At 32.3% G+C, this 20,518-nt stretch overlaps 2 protein-coding genes across 3 annotated transcripts in view; both read right to left on the reverse strand.

Moving 5' to 3' along the window:
• LOC118444758 (uncharacterized) overlaps positions 1 to 10,336 on the reverse strand; it is a 32,535-nt gene extending 22,199 nt beyond the window's left edge. Inside the window, exon 1 of the mRNA XM_035873329.2 lies at positions 10,187 to 10,336. Within this exon, the coding sequence (XP_035729222.1) occupies positions 10,187 to 10,203 (17 nt within the window). The 5' untranslated portion in view covers positions 10,204 to 10,336. The remainder of the gene's footprint in view (positions 1 to 10,186) is intronic.
• A 7,863-nt stretch (positions 10,337 to 18,199) lies between these two features.
• On the reverse strand, positions 18,200 to 20,242 carry Sce (E3 ubiquitin-protein ligase Sce). Of its 2 annotated transcripts, none has more exons than XM_035873301.2 (4): positions 19,808 to 20,242; positions 18,977 to 19,343; positions 18,586 to 18,888; positions 18,200 to 18,506 (listed from the first exon to the last, which is right to left on the reverse strand). In XM_035873301.2, exons 1-4 carry the CDS (start codon positions 20,057 to 20,059, stop codon positions 18,289 to 18,291), a joined length of 1,140 nt encoding a protein of 379 aa, XP_035729194.1. In that variant the 5' UTR covers positions 20,060 to 20,242; the 3' UTR covers positions 18,200 to 18,288. The 2 variants fall into 2 exon arrangements, with proteins under 2 accessions (XP_035729194.1, XP_035729193.1); XM_035873300.2 differs by having other exon boundaries at positions 18,977 to 19,424.
• Between the last annotated feature and the right edge of the window lie 276 nt (positions 20,243 to 20,518).

The following is a 20,518-nucleotide window of genomic DNA, read 5'->3' on the forward strand; positions in this document are numbered from 1 at the left end:
TTTATTATTTTTAATAATTAATTAACGCTAAATTAATAAGTATTAGCCGATACTTCCTGGAATTCAAACATACCTTCAAAATAAACAACTCGCTCCAAGAGCATGGTTGTCCTTATCGTTTTTCCTATATGAATCAACTTCATATAAACATTATTAGAAGTTAACGCATGAATGCACACACATATACAAGAGCTAAAACCATTTATTACACATATTTAGAAAAAATTAAATCTATCAAGAAAAAAAATCATCATTCGTTCTTTCGATATTTTATCATATCTTTCATTTTTGTCTGTTGTATATTCCAAAATAATTTCATTTTCTTATCCGCGTATCTGTCTACCCGAATATTTGATACACACGTAATAAATTCAATTTTCTTAAGTAGGTGTCTTCAAAAGGGTGCCTATGAGAGAATGTTTAGACGTCCGTGGAAACCCAATCTTTTCACTTTTTAAAACAAATTTAATAAATCACTATTTTTCAAATTCGTTTCCAACACATCCGTATTGATAATGACTTTATATTTCAAGGTTAAACTCGATATATATAAATAACAACGCAAAGTTAAATTTAAGAAGCAATAATTCTCTGGAAGGTTATTTCCCCTTCGGAAGCTTTATCGAGTCTCTCATCCACTAAACATCTGTTCCCAGGAGAATGTGCCACCCTCTTTCACATTTTCTCAATCGATCGATCGAGATATCCTGGATATTTCGATACTAAACAGACCTTTCTCTCGTTGACGAGGAATCTTCGAAGAAATATTACGTTTCTATATGTTTCAAAAAATATGAGAAAATCATCGTTAAAACATAATAACGAAAAAAATTTTAATCATACGAATAATTTATCAAAGATATGCGAGCGCATATCTTTGTATGATAAGCGAATTTTTATAATACGGTAATTATTATCTTTATCGCTAATTTCCATATTTATAGTTACCAAAATGGAGATAAATGAGTATGGTATTATAACGTGAGCGGTTGCTGGGAAAATGGACAGCTGCCAGCATTAACTGTCTCTATCTCATCTCGATAATACGCTCAGCAAATTTCAACGGTATTAATTTCGTATATAGAATTCGACACTAAATTAGTGCGCTTTAATAATTGCTTTCAATTTAAATAATAGGATTTGGATCACCGACCTTTCGTTTGGATTTTCTTTTAAATATAAAAAACCCGCTGATATACTTGCAGATGATAAATGATAAATATTAATTAATAAAATCATTTTCACATAATTGGACATTTTATTTTTTTGCATCATAAATATTAATTCATATTTACTGTTTATAATATACTCAATTACTATGACAGTTTATCGTACATCATTCAATTAAATCATAAGAATAATTATCAAAGAATTAAATAGAGAATTATAAAAAAGTTTATAACAAAACCGCGAGAAAATAGATCGCGAGAATCAACAAGATAACTAACGGATACGTTTCACTCTGTGGACGTATCGGATCTCATGAAACATGCGGAAGATATGTTGATCTTCTCACAGATATCGGCTTGCTTCCGCGCTATGTTGGCATATTAACGAACGATATACAAGTAGACCATAGAAAATACATTAGATTTTTAATGACTATGTTCCACTCTTTTCTTCGTCTCGCAATATCAGTGAATAATCCAGTCGATTAAAATATAACGAAACAATTAAAACTGCTTCAAAGAATAGAAGAAAAGAGACACTCAAGATATAAGTTTTAAAGGAGAGAGTAATACAATTGAAGTGCATGCACGCGTACTCTCATCTCAAATACGATCGCGTGCCCGTCGGTAAGTGAGGAACAACTCATTGACACTTATTGGGTCAGTGTCAATGACCAAGGTTTAAATATCACCCCAACGCAAACATCAATCAAAAGCGGTCGTGAAGTATTGTTTCAAACGCTTATGAACGACATTCACCAAAATGTTTCGTTTATGAACACGCGCGCGCGCATATAAATACACACACACACACACGCATATTAATACATTCCTTGTCTCAATATTCTTTTTATCGATTGTTGAATGCTGTTTATCAAAATTGGTTTCAAACGGGTAATCGAATTATCCAACTATTCATTTTCCATCATCTCAAAGCATTCTTATTAACTCACTGACATTGATGTTATCATTATAAATATATCGTTGATAGCACTTTAATAGAGTTTGTTCATTTTTAAAAAGGAATGATCGATTTATAAATTTTATATGACCTGATATTAATAAATGACGGAAATAACGTTTAAAGATAAAAGAACTCCACAAATTGATACTTTCAACTTATTTCTAAACTTATTTTCTATCGAAACGGAGAGTGAACGATGGACGATGAAATTTAACAGTCGATTTGGCTTGAAAGTAAAGGGAGATCGGATTCTTAGTCGTTCGAGCTCGTTCCAATTTATGATCGAGATTCAAGTACGTAATTCGCGTCTCTCATCGTTATCCGAAGATTATCCTCGCGATGTTTCGTGGCTCGTATACTACTCCCGTCCCCCTCCCTTCTCTGAGCTTTAGGTCTCATCGAATATACATGAGCGAACTGGCCGAACGAGTATATCCGATGCACTCTGAAACGCATATCCCGACTTCTCTTTATCCTCCTTCATCTCCTCCACCACCTCTTTCTGAACCTTCTGTGCCCTCGTCGTGGCCGTTGTGCCGTCGGCTCTTTGACCTCGGACCATTCAGTATAACGGTGCATCGGCCTGGACGTTTGCCTATTATGTCACTATATCCGAGAAAGAGGATGTTACTACTTCGTACCATAAATCGTGATTCTTCGAAATTCAAATACGGTTACTTAAGAATATTCAATAGTCATGGTCGCTTCCTGCGAATTCTTACGGAACTAATTCATTGAACGATTTAATCATAAGTTGGATTGAAAAAATGAACCGTATCGAACATATGATTGTAAATAATCATAACTCGTACATACAAAATAATTCTATTAGTAAGAACTAGTAGATTTAGTAATTAAACATTCCTTTATGACTTCCGTTCGTGAGTTCTTTAATAAATTATATAATATACCTATGTGGTAATTCTATATCGAGATGCAATCACGTGCACCACTTGGTATAAGGTATAATATAACCACATAAGTACGCAAGTAATTGTGGTATGCAACCTCTTCTACCTTTCCAAACGACACTTCAATACAACGAGAGTACGTGTTTCTTGCATAATGAGACATCGAACCAGTGAGCACGCGTCTCTCATCATTCTTTCTTCCATCGGATAGCGATATAATTAAGGAAAGACGCTTTGGGATAATGAAACTCGAGGAAATTGGACGGAAATCACTCTATGAAGCTATAATAGAGAAAAATAATAAGGAAAACGAAAACGAAGAAACAAAAAATGAAAAAGAAAAAAGAAAGAAAAGAAAAAAGTAGAGGGAAATATGCTGTTTGCAATGTAATATCAAGTCGAAGAATCCTTTCTTATTCTTCGTACGTGACTTCTCTTTCTTTCTCTATCCCTTTTGCTGGAACTCGCTCTGTTATTTACGATTCGTCCCGTCCCGTAGCCCAAGAAAATTTCTGTATTTGCATCGGTGCACTCGCACTCTTTCTTTATATAGGTAGGTATCTTTTTCTCCTGTCTTTTTCTTTTTCCCTTCTCGTGTCCCTACGCCATCGAGTCGAACGGTTGACTTAACCGAGGGCTAATTGCCACTAATTACGAGTCGACGCGATTCCCGCGTGGTACCGAAGACCCCGAGAAGAAAGAAAAAAAGGAGAAAGAAGAAGAAAAAGGAGAAAGAGAGAAAGAGAAAGAGAAAAAAAGAGAGAAAGAAGAGGCTTGTCCCTGTATGAGATGAGAAGCAACGGGGAAGAGCACGAAGGAATCGCGAGGGATGTAATTTCTCTTTCGAGTGAGCCGCCTGTTCTTCCTTACATTCATCGGCATGCCTCGAGCGTTTCGAACATCACGAATTACTATCTAACTCGTTTTTATTAACTTCCTGACATTTTATAGCGCCAGGAAATATTCTTTATGGTTGTTCATTGAATAGTTCGAATTCATTAGCGAAAACTTTGCTCTTCTTCCCTTTGAATCCCGTTATATTTTCCTCTTATATGAAATATGCGTTTTAAAAAACTAATAACAAATTATATAAACAAATATTTAAATTAATTTTTCTAAAACAACTACAAAAAGTGCAGGCATATATATATATATATATATATACATAACTGAGAATGCGTTAAAAAATAATAAATTAAATATCACAAAATTATTATTCTACATTTAATCGTTTGAACAGACATATAAATTTCCTCATCGTAGAACTTCGATATTGCAAAATTATTATTTATTTGCGATCGAAACACTTTCCGATATAAATATTCCATTAAAATCGACGCGTTTCAATCGATCGAAAAATACGCTACCAATGGTAGGGGTTGTAAGGGGTTGTTCAGAAGTAAGGTGAAGTACGGTATTGCTCACGTGCCGATTCACGCGTTTGCTCTCGTGCATCGTAGTACGATAAGACCATTTACGTGTCTACTTATGCAACGAGTCGACATCGCCCATGCTCGTATTTATCTATTTGAGAAGAAAATAATGCATCGCGCGTTTTTTATCAACCCAGTTATCTTCTATAAATATTTTTATTTTATCTTAAAAACATAACGTATCATTTTTTGTCAATTAAATATAATATGAAAATAATAAAATGTTTATCATTATTAAAAAATAAATCCTAATAATTATATTAATACTATATTATAATGATTGATTACATTGTTATAAATAAAGTATGATTCTTAACGCTATTGTACAACCAATATCCGCTTGTTGATCTCTTTGTTATATAATTTAAACCAGCAATCATTTTTCTACAAGTACAAAGAATCGAATTCTACAGAGAAGAAGAAAATAGACGTGAGTACCGACAATAAGGAGGGGTGGACTATGCATGCGAAGCACGGCTTCGTTGTCGGAGTAAATGTTTGAAAGGGGCGAAAGCATATATTCACGTAAATGCGTCCATCTTGCTTTGACGCGTACCCGTTTATCCTCAGGGATTTAACAAGGGCTGTCACATGTGTCGTGCTACGGTTACACTTGTAAAGTATAATACAGGAAATGCAGAGCGTGTACGTGAGAAAGAGACAGACAGAGAAAAAGAGAGGAAGAAAGAAGAGGGGGAACCAAGTTGCAACGGAGGCAATAAAGCTCGCTCTGTCTCGTTACGAACACTTGACACGCGTCTAGCCAACCATCCATCCGCTCCACCTTTTCACACTATGTATTTTCAAAATGGAACGGTCTACGCCTATAGTGTAAGTATGCATACTATAACGACGGTCGTCCGTCTCATAAGGACATATTTTAAAGAAGAATCTTACAGTTCAAAGGGGAGTAATCCTTGAATCTGCAGATAAATATAAAAATATATCAAAGAAACGTGTCAGTACTTTAAAATAATCATTTAAACGTGTTGGAATATTTCGTTATTTTAATAATTGGACGTGAGAAAAATAAAAGAAAAAATATGAATTTTTCTAAATAAAAATATATTTCCTTAAAAGTTCAATAATTCGTTTTATTTTATAAACACAATTTCTTTTAAAAATATTCAAAGAATAACGAAGATCATTCTGCAATGCATCGTCGTAATTATAGTTGAACGCTACTGCAATTTAAAGAGAACCGATGTAAGATACGTACTAAGGTATTCGTGTAACGAAAGGAGCAGCAGAATCTCGACACGAGAGAAGCACTCGAGCAGAGGCTATATAAAGGCTAATAATAAATAATAAAAGAACGGCTATAGCAAAGCCACGAAATCACAGAGGGCCAAGCCGTATTCTCGGCATATATTGAAAGGAAAAGAGGAACGATTACGTGCACTCGACACGCACTCTCGCGCCGCGATTTCCCGTTTGACCCCTAACCGTCTACTTCTTTTACTCTCTTATTCAGCAACCTACCCTTTCTCAACTCACGGATCTATGTTACTTCGTTGCAAACTCTTTTCAACCCTACCTATTTTAACGAGTGAGGGTCACAATCGACATGACCGTCAAATTACCAACATTATGACAACTTTCTTTTTTGTGATCGAGGCAAAAAGTAAAATAATAAAGTTTATTCTTTCTTTCGCGGAATATAAATTCGAATGTTAATATTTTTTGTTTTCTTTTTTCTAGATGAATTTTCTAAGAATCGAATACTCGTTATCGGACCTTTTAAAGCAATTTATGTTTCTTCGCTATACATACATTTTTACACTCGATAACGCTCGAGAGTTTCGCGATTAAAATACCGATAACAGTAAGAAAGCAAAAAAATATGTACTGTAGCTTAATCACCCTATATAACGACGCGATTGTTCCTTCTTCCTGGATATTTTTTTTCAGCCTTTTCTAGATGAAGATCGGTAGAACGCAGAGTAGAAGAAAAAAAATAAGAAAAAAAAGAACTTGGCGAAAGTACATACGTGTGAATGCGCGCTCGTGCGTGGGTGACCCCTTCGACGAGCGAAATATCGAGTATCGAAGGGACCGACGGAAAACACCGAACACAGCATCTCCCTTTGAGAAGCCATGATGCTAAATTACGATATACTCTGGTAAATTTATCGTCAGTATACCGGAATACACCTTGCTTTAGTCATTGAGTTATTTTTTCTTTCTGCGTTGCTTCTTCTTCCTCATCGACATTTTTCCGCTTCCTTTTCTTCTTTCTCTTTTTCGATTCACTTTCAAAATATATGCGTGTAACTATCTATGTAGTTATCTATGTACACAATATATATACATATATATATATATATATATATATATATATATATATATATTCGAGATATATATATTCGATTAATACATATTCGATCTTGGAACGACAACTTTCGTCCAATATAGCTTCTGTGTCACATGAACAGCTGATTTTGACGTTTACTCGGTTACATACATCGATTTACACTTCTCATGCGACTTCTTTTCGGTATTTTTTCAATAATAAATAATTTTTTTCTGATTTAATCCACTATAATATAAATTTATTTTGCGTATAAAACGTCAGGATCGTGAAATATGCTTTGATATACCTTTCACTTGAATTTTTAGTCCATAAAGTTTAATTAACTCGAATGTCTCGGTATCTCTTTGAACTTTTACTTAGAAAAGGGATTCGGTTTCATTTCGATTTTAATATAACTACCGACTATATTTCGTTTTCGCTGCAAATATGAAATTACAAATTCATTTAGACATCGTTTAATATAATATCGCAGCCAAAATAATTAGAAGGAATTTTCTTGAATAATCTTCATATATCAAATAGATTTAATTTCCTCTTAATTCGCTTCTCTAAAAAATTATATAAAAAACTATCTGAAAAATATGGAATTCAAACAAATGTAATTTACAAAATACAATCTTTCAAAGAAGAAAATAAAATGTAACAGACTTATAAGAGGAATTTTGATAAAAATAAAAAATATAAGTTATGAATATTCGATAACGACCAATTTGCCGTGAGCAAATCTCCATAAAAAATACAACGTGAGTTGTTCGACTAAGAATAAACTCTGGATCGTCCTGTTCCTTTTTCAGGACGATATCAAATGATACGAGCTATCGATCACGGGCGATTTTAAACGAATTTAAAAGCAATTACCCGATTCCTTTTTTCTATGTGGTAAAATTAAATATCCATCTTTATCTATACTCTCTTATATGATAGATAATACTATTTACATTTCTATTTAACATGACAAGATACGATAATATAACATTCAATCTATGCATGTATATCTTTCAAAAATTAAACAACACGACCTATTAGATTTCATGAGAAATTCAAACAAGATAAAATAAACATTGTTCGTATGGAACTACCAGATAAGGAACGTAATAAGAAAGAGATCAGATGTTGTCCAATACGTTCGTTTACACGTTAATATTATTCAAGATAATTTATCGAAGTATGTCATTCGTCGATATTTATATCTCGTCTCTTTCATACGTGATAGTTGAAGAAAAATTTAATACATATGCATATGCGTTATTTATATATACATAAATACATATATTATATATAAATCATGAGTGATTTATGTATCATATGGTTCCCCGTGTATGTCTCATAGCAAATACTATCTTCTTGTAGCTCAAGCAAGGCGAGGAAGCCTAACGGTTAATGCAGATCACTGCAGAATTTTCAAATTTTCTCTCTCTCTCTCTCTCTCTCTCTCTCTCTCTCGTATCGCTGCTATGAAGTCAATAATTTATTACGATGGGCTTTGGCTCGAGCCAGAGTCAATATTGACCGTGCTGGGATAGAGACTACGGCGCCGTTCGCCGCGCAGTACAACAAATTCAATCGAGAAGGCTCTGTTCGTAAATATTTGCATTAGCTTTCTCGAACTTAGCTTATAAGGAACAGATAGAGAGAAATTACCTGGAAAAATAAAAAAAGATCCAAAATTTTAAAGAAGGATAAACTCGAGTGATCCCATCGAGCAGATGTACTTTTTACTCTTTACATTCTAGTTATTATTGTTAATTGATAATACTAATTGTGTTTGATATATAAGGAACACGTAATTTAATCAAGAATCTTGTATCTTCTTACAATAAACCAATATTATCCTCTCGTACAAAGATTTTAAATATAATAATTAATAAAAAATTTAGGATTTACTAGAATTTAAATTAAATTAAATTAAATTAAAATCCATTATTTATAAAATATTAAAATTTATCGATCTAATTTTGTAGTTTTATTTTACAAATTTCCCTTTAATTTTCTGTTTAGTATGAGCTACTCTATAGATCGTTTGTATGAGATATTTAAATACCTTGCATCTCAGTATCATCTGAGTTGTCTTAGAAATGTTCTATTAAACTGGCAGATCCTTGCGGGTATTCACGTAATTAACGATCGTTCTTAAGAAAACATCTATATTATATAGATTAATAATATACAATCATCATTACGTTTGTCATAACGATCGTTAAATTAATGACCTGTAACGTTTTAATTGCGAAGCACGAGTATCGTCGAAGGATTCTACATGGACTCGCATACGAAAGAGACTAGCGATGAACGTAGTGGAGGACGATTATCGACTTTCGATATTTGATGTAGGGAACAATGAAACCGCGAGAACGTACGATAAAGTATAATGTTTGAGATATTTTGTTATTAAAAATTTTAATCAGAACTAATACGTGTAACACATTGGCTCGATTTAAAGAATAATTCAAAAGTTAATCGAAACGATTTATAAATTGTTGACAATTTTAATTAATAAGATACGTTTTAACATAGTTTACTTTCTTAACTCAAGTATTTACAAAAAAAGAATTTATTTATTTGTAGACCAATGACTCCTCTTTTAAGGCTGTTTATTAAACTAAACAAATGAACTGTAATATACGTCGTTGATTTCTCAAAGAGTATATATAACATCGTAAAATTATGCGGTAAATACATGGTTCATAGAGGTGCAGCCATTTATGTCAAATTGGTTAAAACGCATAGCCATTCGAAACGGCATAATACCGCTGAACGGACGAGAACGTTCTCCAGCAAAAATCATTGAAAGCACAGAGGGAAATGCTACTCGAGCGTTCAGTGCAATTTATTCGCATTACACGCAACTCCAACGTAATTGCAATGCGTTAGAAATGTTACAAACGATCCTACGATTCTTATGCTAATTCGAAAATGTTTATTAAGTTATCAAGTGATAAAATTAAAAAAATCATTGATAATCAAATCTAATCTACATATAATATTACAATTGTTTTTTTTCTTTTCTTAATACGGAATAAGTCACATCGATGCTGGTCATTTGTTCCTTCATACCTTAACATTTTTATATATATTTATATACATTTATTATAACGTATTGGGACAAAGGTAAAAAGAAAAATTAAAAACGATGGGAATTCGTTGTTTACACACGATGGTTGTGACTCATCAAACGTGAGCTCTTAGAAACGTTGAAAGACGAATACGATTCTTCTCCTTCTTCGAAATTTCTCGGAAATTTATTATACATTAATATTAAACGAATGAATTTCAACTGTTCTGCAATATTTTCATTAATTTCTTATTAATAATATAATAAATTAAAAACACATTATACAAATGTCTTTGAAAATAAATTATAAAATAAAAAAATATATATATAATTTTTCTCTAACCTCGCAGTTCCGAACATCCTTTTTGTGATAATGTAGATAAGAGACAAGCGATATCTCACTGATGTACGATCCTCCCTCTTGATTCAAGCTCGTAGAAGCGAAGACAAGGAACACACGAGAAGCATGACACTCAATGTTTACGAAAGAAACGCGCGTCGACGACTGAGCTGAACGTCCGTGAGCACGAGTTAAGAGAGACACCGAACCCCACCGAGCACCACCGAACGTTACCGAATTTAATCGAACGCCGCCGAACACAGGCGAAAAAGATGTTCGAAAAGACGGCTCCTATTGACCCTCACTATCTCTAGCTTTCTTTAATATCTTACTTCTTTACATTTTCATCTCATAAAATAACAAATCAATGATATTATTAATAATTTAGGAATGAAATTGTCCATAGTAAAATATTGATATTTCAAGTATTTATGATGAATCATTTAAAGAGATGTCTATATAAAAAGATTCTTATCTCTATATAAAAAGATATTTATGTCTCGTAAAATTTCTAAATAATTATAAACTATGAGTATTCATTTTTACATGATTGCAGAAGTAATAAATATAATCACTTATTATTGATTACTACCAATCTTAAAAAAGATTAATAGAATTATAAATTTATCTACGAAGACAAATAAAAACAAAAAACATTTGACAGAATATTCGATATAATAAAATAACGAAGGAATCTATAAATAAGGTTATGCATTTACGATCTTTCAGTTTGAAGAAATTCACATTCCCGTTACAAAGGTTAGACAAAAATCTATTGGCTTTTTTCATCTACCCCCTACTGTCTTCTAACTTCGTTTCTCTTCTTTTCCATCAGATATTATGACTTGCAAAGCTAAGGAGGCCAAGTTACCTGTTCGTTGGTAACCAATGCAAGGTGGTTCGCGATATAAGAAAGAACAGCCGAGCGATTCCCACAGCGATGTGTCCGTATATGCATTAAAACGAAGTGTATCTATGTATATATGTACACCTGTGACCGAGTCAGGAATGCCGTAGCATCATAGAAACGCGTAGGTATTATACTGCATGCATCTAGCTATAACGATATCCGTGTGTTTACTCCAATCCACCCATCCTAGTATCTCCCTTCTATGCGTCTTTACTTCCATCGGAGATCCAAGCAGATAGCTTTGACCTAACGATCCGATAGAATCGACAACGCATATCAGAAATAACGGACACAAACGGCAAGTAGCGATCAAATGTAAATGGACCCTATTGAAATGTATTTGATAAGTCACGAAACGTTAAGAAATAATACTAAAAAAAAAGGAGCCATTTATGTGTACTTTTCGTTTCTTTCATAATATGTAGGCGTTCGTGTTTGATACCCTGTATAAAATGTTCTAAATATTAATAAAAACGTAACGAGAATAATTTGATGCATGTTTAGATTAAGAATAGAAGATCGTAATTATATTTATGAAAAATATCGTTTCTTTGTAATAATTGTATTTTATTATTTTTAATTTGGATTATTAATTAATAGGATAGAGTCAAGAAAGTGCTTCATGATTTTGTACCAATCAATCGACTAAATAAGGAATATGTACATTCTCTGGTATAATATAATAAGAGCGAGAAAGTTAAGTTAGAAGCTCGAAGCGTGAAGTCTAACATAAACATTGTAATAATAAGTTTCGAGAATTATTAAAATATTATTTACTATTTTACGAATTTCATTTTTCAAAATGGAAACCAGAATAATAATTTCGATAAACACACATGCTTTCCATTCTTGTTCTAACATACTGTATAATTAATATACGATAATTTGTAAACTATTTTACAAATATGCAACAAAACCACTGGTATGAATTGGTATAAATTTTGTAAATAAAGTCGCTTACTTGTGAATTTTATACAAGTTATATACATAAAAAAAAAGAAAAAAAAATAAAATGTTCGTTAGATGATAGAAAAAGATTACAACCGATGTAGTATTAGAAAATTTGAAATTACTCATATAATATCGTGTACTTCGACATGTAGAGTTGTTTTAAAAGGTGCTCTTGTACATATAGAAAAGTACCCGACCGAGAAATGTCAGAATGATCAAAGGACCACCCTCGACGAAGTTCATGTCCTACCAGAGTACCATAGCCCAACTACCGATTGCCTAATCACTTTTCGAAACCCCCGTCGACTTTTATTACTCGTAAGATTTTATACGATCGTCGGCAGCCTCCATCGAGTAATTAAACTTTACTAACAGGAAAACGAGTATAACTTTCAGTTACTGAAGTTAGAAAAAAATCATCTTACATCTATTCCTGTCAGTCTAGAAATTACTGAATAAAAATAGCTTACATATGGGAACATGCATTCATTTCTTGAAATTTTAAAAATATATCTTTTGGCTAACGTTTCGAACTTGTTCTATAAGAAATCCCATATATGCACAATCGTTTTGTAAAATTATGCTATTATTATTACATTATTATTGTTGAAAAGAAAGAAAAAGGGAATCTTCAAAATCAACATTCATCTTAATAAAAGTTTCGTATAATAAAATCATCAAATCATCAAATCATCAAATCAAAGAGTCAGATTGATTTAACCTAATGAATTATGACTATTTTGTAATTAACTTTTATTATCACTTTCGAGATAATTTTGTCTATTCACGATTAAATATCCACGTAATATATACATGAAAATTTACAGGTCACTGTATCTCTTTCTTTCTCTCTGTATATTCAACTCTCTCCATAGTCGTGATATAAAAAATAAACAAAGCCAGCAAGGTGAATAAAAATTTTTCTTATCCCTCAACACAGCGGGTGATAAATAATTTTGCAAGTCCATTTCGTGGGCCAGTATTATATTTTTCATAGCACACGTACACGTACGAGAAGGAATTCATACATTTGCATATCGGGCACGAGAAAAAAGACGATACGTTTTATTCGCTTTTGTTGAGATGGTGCATGGTTCCGAGCCGCCGCCGGCGACTAAGCCGTCTTCGATCGTAAATAAAAATGCACCTACTATATCCTTCCTCTCGTATTCGTATTTCTCTTGCTAAACTCTTCGCAGCAACGTTTCCTCTCTCTCTCTCTCTTTCTCTCTCTCATCTTCTTTTTCTTTCTTCTTAACGGAAAAAAAGAATCTACGTATAAAAGTAGATAAGAATGCAATAAAATTATATATATAGTTCAAATAAATGCAAAAATATTCATTAAATATATATACATATATATATATATATATATATATACATATTAATGTGTGTGTGTGTGTGTATATATATGATTTCCCGAAATATTAATTGCATAATAAAATACAAAGGATAATTTTGTAAAGTTGTTATAAAAAAAAAATATTTGATTCGAAGTAAACTATGGTGATAAAAATCTTTTTTGATTTATAAAAAGCCAAAGGGATACGCGAAAGGTTGGCAGTAAAAATCGTGCGAAAATATGTGTAGGAGAAAAAAGGATGAGAACGAGTATCCCATCTTTACCAATGTAATTTCGTTAAAATGGTTGTGATCATATGCCCTCTAACCGATTAATTTCGTTAAAACGCTCGCGGTTTGTCATTTTCATTTTAGGGAACCAACTTCATTCGTTATATCGATGATTTTTCTTATTTGTCTGAAGTCAGTCTGAAATCATTCAAAAAATACTCTAAGAGTAAAATCGATTTATATGAAAGAATGTTGTATATCATCTTAAAAACATAAGAATAAATAGAAAATAAATTGTCAAGTAATTCAATCGACGATGGAACGTAAATCAAAAGAAAGCAATGGAAATAAAATTGCACGGAAAACTATGAAGAAAGTTGAAATAAAATCTGTAACGAAAGTTGCTCGAAGTATCAGTAAAAAATCTCTCAAGTCCGAGAGTCTGAAAACTTCTGGAACGTTTCCCATTCTAAATAAAAGCGAAAAGTAATGACCATTTTATCATTTTTTAAGATCATAACGAAGTTGCTTTTTTTCATTTTCTCTCTTCCTTTAATTTTTTTTATTTTTAATTAAATAACATCGCTAAGTAGCAGGCGTCAGTTTATATATATAATATCATGTAGAAGAGACCAAGCTCGAGTAATACGATGCTATTACTATTCACGGTAAAGTCGTTGGCTCTCGTTGACTTTCCAAGAGACAGGTCATTAACTAAACGTCAAAGTGTCGTGTAAATACTTCAACATACAGACAACGGTTTATTTATCAGTCCTACCATTTTACAATATCCACTTAAATCGTAAAAGACACATGTTCTTTTATTTTTTCCAGATTAAAATTTCATTCGTATATTATTTTCATCTATAAAACGAGGTTTTTATGTATACATACTTTGCTGCATCGTAATATTAGAAATCATCTAGTAGTATTTTAACGTTTTCTATAGAATATGAACATCACTTTTTTTCTCAAGTTACTTATGCTTTTCTCAAAAAACTTATGCTTACGTACTTTGATAATAACGATAAATAATAGTAACATATTGATTTCGTAATGTTACGTGTGAAGAATAATAAATAGGATAATCAAATCAAAAACATTACGCATTCAACAAATTAATTATTAAAAAAATATCAAGACGTCGAATGTATTGTTAAAATTAATCCAATAATTTTATCGTTTAAGGAATTTAAAGAAACCGACGATATCTAGTCCTCCGAAAAGAATGACATTAACAGGAAATGCGAAATCTAACACTCAAAAGTTATCCCCTTTAAAAATCCCACGAGATGCAGCCGTGCATTTCGGGAATTTTTATGGACTTCAAGAAAATGCGATTGAAAAAAGTAATAATGCAGATCATAATGTGAAAAATATTGATTTAAAAACATCGACAAAATCAGAATTTACGAGGCAAATGGTTCACAAGTTAGTAGATACAATATTACGTTATTAAAATCTATTATTATATACATCTATATAATAAAATGATAAAATAATGAAATTAAACATACGAATAACATTGATATGATCTTCATAAAAAAAAAAACATAAGAAAAGATAGCATAATGCCTTATTATATTTCATTATTTAATAGATTAGAAAGGTCAGCTGGTACTGAGGAATACGCACGACAAGTTTCGGCCCTTTTGGAAGAAACGGTTGAGCCAGCGAATTTCCGAGTGAACCCACTACCATCCGAAAATTCTATCCCCGATGGAAGACAAAACCCCACGGGATATCCGCTTTGGTACAAGGACCCTTACAAAATGCCGTGAGTATAATCAAAGCGGTCTTGACCCTACTTTATCTTATAGTATGCTCTTCTCTCCCTGCGTTAACTAAGAAATCAGAGCAATGAGAGAGATAGAGATAGAGATAGAGAGAGAGAGAAAAAGAGAGAAAGAGAGAGAAAGAGAGAGAGAGAGAGAGAGAGAGAGAGAGAGAGAGAGATAGAGAGAGAGAAAGAGAGAGAGTACTGTAATAGAATCTTTAATATTAAAAGCATCGATTTTCTTTTCTTCCACCATTTCTTTTTATGTGTGTGTATACCTTATACTCTTTCAATCAATCTTCGATGAAATATAGATGTTTGTATTCCCTATGACACAGATACTCATTAGAAGATTTACATGATTTTAGAACCAATATTTGTTATTTTTCTTTTTCTTTTTTTTTAGAATCACTGCAAAAAAAGAGTATAAACTTCTTAAAGAAAAATATGGTAACCTGAATATAAATTCAAAGGTAAGATCAACAAATTTCGTCGAAGAACCTTCGACGTCCGATGATGAAGAGGACAATGTAAATCTAGAGGAAATCGAAGATGATAAGAGAAGTACAGATGAATCTTTAACGAATCGATCTTCCGATCATTTATCGTCTACCGACGAGAGCTCCATTGAAAGTTCAATTCCGTATGATGAAAATGATGACGAAGAACATTCAACAATATTACTAGATGAAGTGGAAGAGAAGGAAGATTACGAAACCACCGATACTGCACTTTCCATTCGATGATGCAATTCTGAATTATTTTAAATGTAAAATATTCATTCAATCATAAATCACGTTATAATAAATAACATTTAACGAGATAATTTATTTTCGCATCACGTCTTTAACTTTTTATTTAAAATTGCAATTTAAATATCGTGAGCAGATGATAAACTATCGAAACGTTCATTGTTTCGTTCGTGTAATTCGATGTAAAACTAATTGGCCCGACCAATTGTCCTAATTCAACATCTCGAAAAAAATTATTCTTCTAACAAATTCTAGAAAACATTTTATTTAAAAAAAGTGAAAAACTAATAAAAAGGAAAAAGAATAATTTAAATAAATGATATTTTCAAATGGATTTTCCTATTAAACCTACTTTTTTATAAGTCTTAAGTGAAATTAATCTTCGCATTAAGAATATTAATTATTGTTTCTAGGACGAGCACAGTAAGATCTTATTAATCTTAGTATACATTTAAAGCACTAATTAGAAAAAGTCATTACACAGTGGTATTACTTTAGTTTATATCCAGTAATTAGACGTTGGCTCATCAGGGCGGCTATATCAGTGCATTCTATAATTAATTTAAAAATAAAAATACTATATAGGAATATGAAAGTCGAGCCGATTGTGAATAGTTTATACAAAGAACACACTTAAAATACAACCGGAAATTTATAATATATAACACTTCCGTCAGTGGGTATGATTTAAAGCGTATTATCGTAGGATAAACAGAAAAATATTACTCCGAAAGAGATAATAGATGATCTCAAATATCCTACAGTGCAACTTGTACGATCCTATCTTATAGGATAAAAAACAGTAAAAATTGTACGTTATAGTTTTAGCGAATTAATGAAAAAAGGCTATTAAATAAATAAACGTAGATAATCTATAACTCGTATTGTGGGGAATGATCTTATTATAAAGAGGAACAATATAAATTCTGTTCCATTAATTTCGATAATTTTTAAGAAGCTAACGATAATCGAATATAAAAATTAAAGAAAGCTAAGAACATGAAATGTTCCCACAAAATTGTTATGAATTTTTCTTACGAGATTGATTATTAAAATACCCCGTTGTGTTTCTCCAACAGTGTTCGATATTATTCCGTCGTTTTCTCATTAGGTAGAGAAGCGAAATTCAGAATCTGGTTTGTCGTTAACTGAAGAAGGGTGGCACGCTATCAAAGGCCGTAGTATCCGCATTGTTTTCGCTTCAGCGGCAAACGCAGGGGTGCGTCGTAGGGTTCTCTTATCGATTACTCTGCCTTTCCACGGCAAAGACGGTTTCTATGTATCTTTAACAAGACCGGAAATGTGATTTTCGATTATCACGTCTGACTCGGGGAAAATATAAGCTCGAACGCGTTGGAGTAGACTAGCTAAGCACTCACATTCCCCTACGTATATATATTATTCTAAAAAGGATAAGATAATGTTCTTTAGGGAACTTATCTTAAAATAGGTTTTTTTGTGATTCAGTAACATTATACAGTAGTATAATGTTACGAAAAGTAACGAAAAATAGGATAAACTTACAGAATGAATGGTGATAACTTAATAATTTTGAATCATCTCACTTATATACATTCATTTATTTTTTGCTTTTTTTCACAAAACTGTACAGAATGGTCCACAACAATTCGTTCATCGATTATTAAATAAGTTAATTAACCATTGACTTTGTTCGAGTATGGAAATGTATGTGATGTGTGCACCGATCTAACTGTTATTTCTTCAATAAGATCGGGTAGGTATTACTTGCAAGAATATAAAACAATGATCACGGATTAAAGATGCATTTTTATCCTTTCCTATTTTAATCAGCTATCGTTGACGTATGTCATGTTCCTAATTTAATTCTATCACTTAAAAATACGTTGCCATAACAATCTCTCGTACAAAAACTCGAATCGCATAAACATTGGCAACCATTTGAAAAGATCGTAAAAATTGCACTACTGTCAAAAAACACGAAGAACCTCTTCGTGTTCTACCTTCTCTTAAGACGTATCAAAGCTGTTAGAATATAATAAAACACATCAGGTTTTTCCTTTCACAACAGCCCCTACGTGACTCCACAAATATCTAGATTTTAATTTTGATTCGGAGCATAATACAACTAGCTCCCATCTGATTGATATTTTCGAGGCCTTCCCTAGGTTTTTTTCCATGAATAGTACATTTCCAATGGTCTATTGACTCGCCAGAATTTGTCATTCACTTGTCGTAATGTTTGTGATCCACTCAATACCACGAGTTGTCCTGGAGAAGGTGCTATATAAATACAAAAATTCAATAACCTATCCGATTCTGATAATTCCGTGTCAAGATCCAAAGTTAATCGCATAGCTAAATATTTACTGAGATGGTCCACTGTAAATAAATTAAATGGTCATTATCTTGCGAAAATAAATAGTTAAAGATGATTTAAATGGTTTTCTTATATGGTTACCTGTTGCATTTGCCGTAGTTTTTATATATCGAATACTATTCTCTTTTAATGCTTTTATTAATGAATTGTCTCCAGCCATTTCTGTTGGATGGGGTTTGAAAACTAGTTCGATTTCATTAAGCATCAAAGGTTCACTAGGACCCTCGCCTTCTGTATCGACCATAGAATCACCACCTCCTGTTTCTGCTTCTGCACTAGAAGAATCATTTTCTGAATTCTGAAGACTTTTTTGTCGCTTTGGTGGTTTTGGTATTTGATTTGTGGGATTTGGCGAAGGTGTTGTAGAATTTCTAGATGTAGTTCCTAAAAATTTTGGATATTCATTTTATACAATGTACTTTATACATATATATCCTGTTTATGTGATAATAAATGAAATAATGTAAATTACCGGAAACCGCAGGACTACTTGCAGGTTGAGAAATATTTGTAGAATTCTGTGAACTATTACTAGCTCCTCCGTTATTAGTAGTTAATGGCCCCGTTGCACTTTGCGAAGAATCACTTTGATTTGCAGCATTTGTAGAAGGATTTGGCGTTGTAGGAGCACTAACATTTGGAGTATTATTGTACGAAGTTGCATTACTTGTATTTTCAGATTCATTAGCATTCTTTCTGGAACGTTGTGGACGATTCTGGCTTTGTAGTTTGATACCTTCGGTAATAGAATTTACTAAGGCAGCCTGGGAATGTGATTTATTTAATTTTGCCAAAACTCTTTCTTGATGCGCTTCGTATTCATCTCTGCTTGGGTATATCTTTGAAATTAATAGATCAAAGTTTGGATCTGGTCTCAAAGAACGTTTAGAAACTAACTTTTTTCTACAAGTTGGACATTCCTACAAATAAACAATGTAAATACAGTTAACATACCCCATCTCCATAATAAGCCATGGATACAGTCTATATCTAAAACTAAAAAATAAAAAAGAATAGAATAATACAAGTTTTCTCAACAAGTTATGTTAAACGTTTCCCAAATAGGTAAATTCAAATATTCTTCAAATTATAACATTGTGCTCTCTACATAGAATTAATAGCGATGTTAATGTAACGAAGTTTCTTAATCTAACAATACTCTGTTTACATAAATCTTTGACATTCAGAGATTAGGACACAGCTAAACCTTACATAGACATAAAAAGTACCCAAACAAATAAAATGACTATAAAATAAACAAAAACAGAAAGGTCATAAGGAAGATGAAAATGTAAATATATACCTTATTACCGCTTCGAAGTGCGGTGATGATACAATCGGAACAGAAACGGTGGAGGCACTCCTTGGTGGTCATGGTTTTTTTAAGCATATCCAAACAAATTGGGCACATAAGTTCGCTGTGTAAACTTCGTGGACTAACCGCGATTTCTGTATTGTCGGTAATAGCATCTTGAGGTGTTCGATGTAATTCATAAAGCGATAATTCCCAAGTTTTGTTAAGACCTACTTGTTCCGCTGACGCCATCTTAGTCATATACAAGTCGTCAACTAAAAACTGACAACAGCGCGAATTTTCTTTATTAAGATTGATTCACAATTACTTAACAACATTATTATGAAATCGAATAATATTGGAACCGTAATAAACTCTGGAAAAACTATAAATGATCAGATCATGTGGTGCCATTAACCATATCCAAGTTAGATAAAGATTCGCATTGGCAATGAGCTTTATATACGTTGTGGACAATTTCTAGTTTTGTCCAATTAGCTTGCGTGTGATAAAAGTCGCCTTAACGTAACGTTCATAGTGCCATCTATCGACTATTCGATACACTACATTGGCATTTTTACGGAAAACTTTTGTTCAAGTAATATATAAAAAAACGAATAATTAAACTCCATGCAAACATACGTATTATTAATATAATTATCCAATAATAACAAATTATTCATTACACAATAAACAAAGAATGGAAATTTCTTAATTATA

This window comes from Vespa mandarinia, chromosome 10 (assembly GCF_050613455.1).
Source record: "Vespa mandarinia isolate Hongniang chromosome 10, ASM5061345v1, whole genome shotgun sequence".
NCBI classification, from domain to species: domain Eukaryota; kingdom Metazoa; phylum Arthropoda; class Insecta; order Hymenoptera; family Vespidae; genus Vespa; species Vespa mandarinia.

Excerpts from the sequence above, each read along its gene's own strand:
- Sce (XM_035873300.2), bottom strand. The coding sequence starts at position 20,059 with ATGACTAAGATGGCGTCAGCGGAACAAGTAGGTCTTAACAAAACTTGG. Across the intron at positions 18,889-18,976 it reads AAGTAGTCCTGCGGTTTCCG|GAACTACATCTAGAAATTCT; the intron begins GTAATTTACATT and ends CAAAATTTTTAG. Across the intron at positions 18,507-18,585 it reads AACTACGGCAAATGCAACAG|TGGACCATCTCAGTAAATAT; the intron begins GTAACCATATAA and ends ATTTATTTACAG.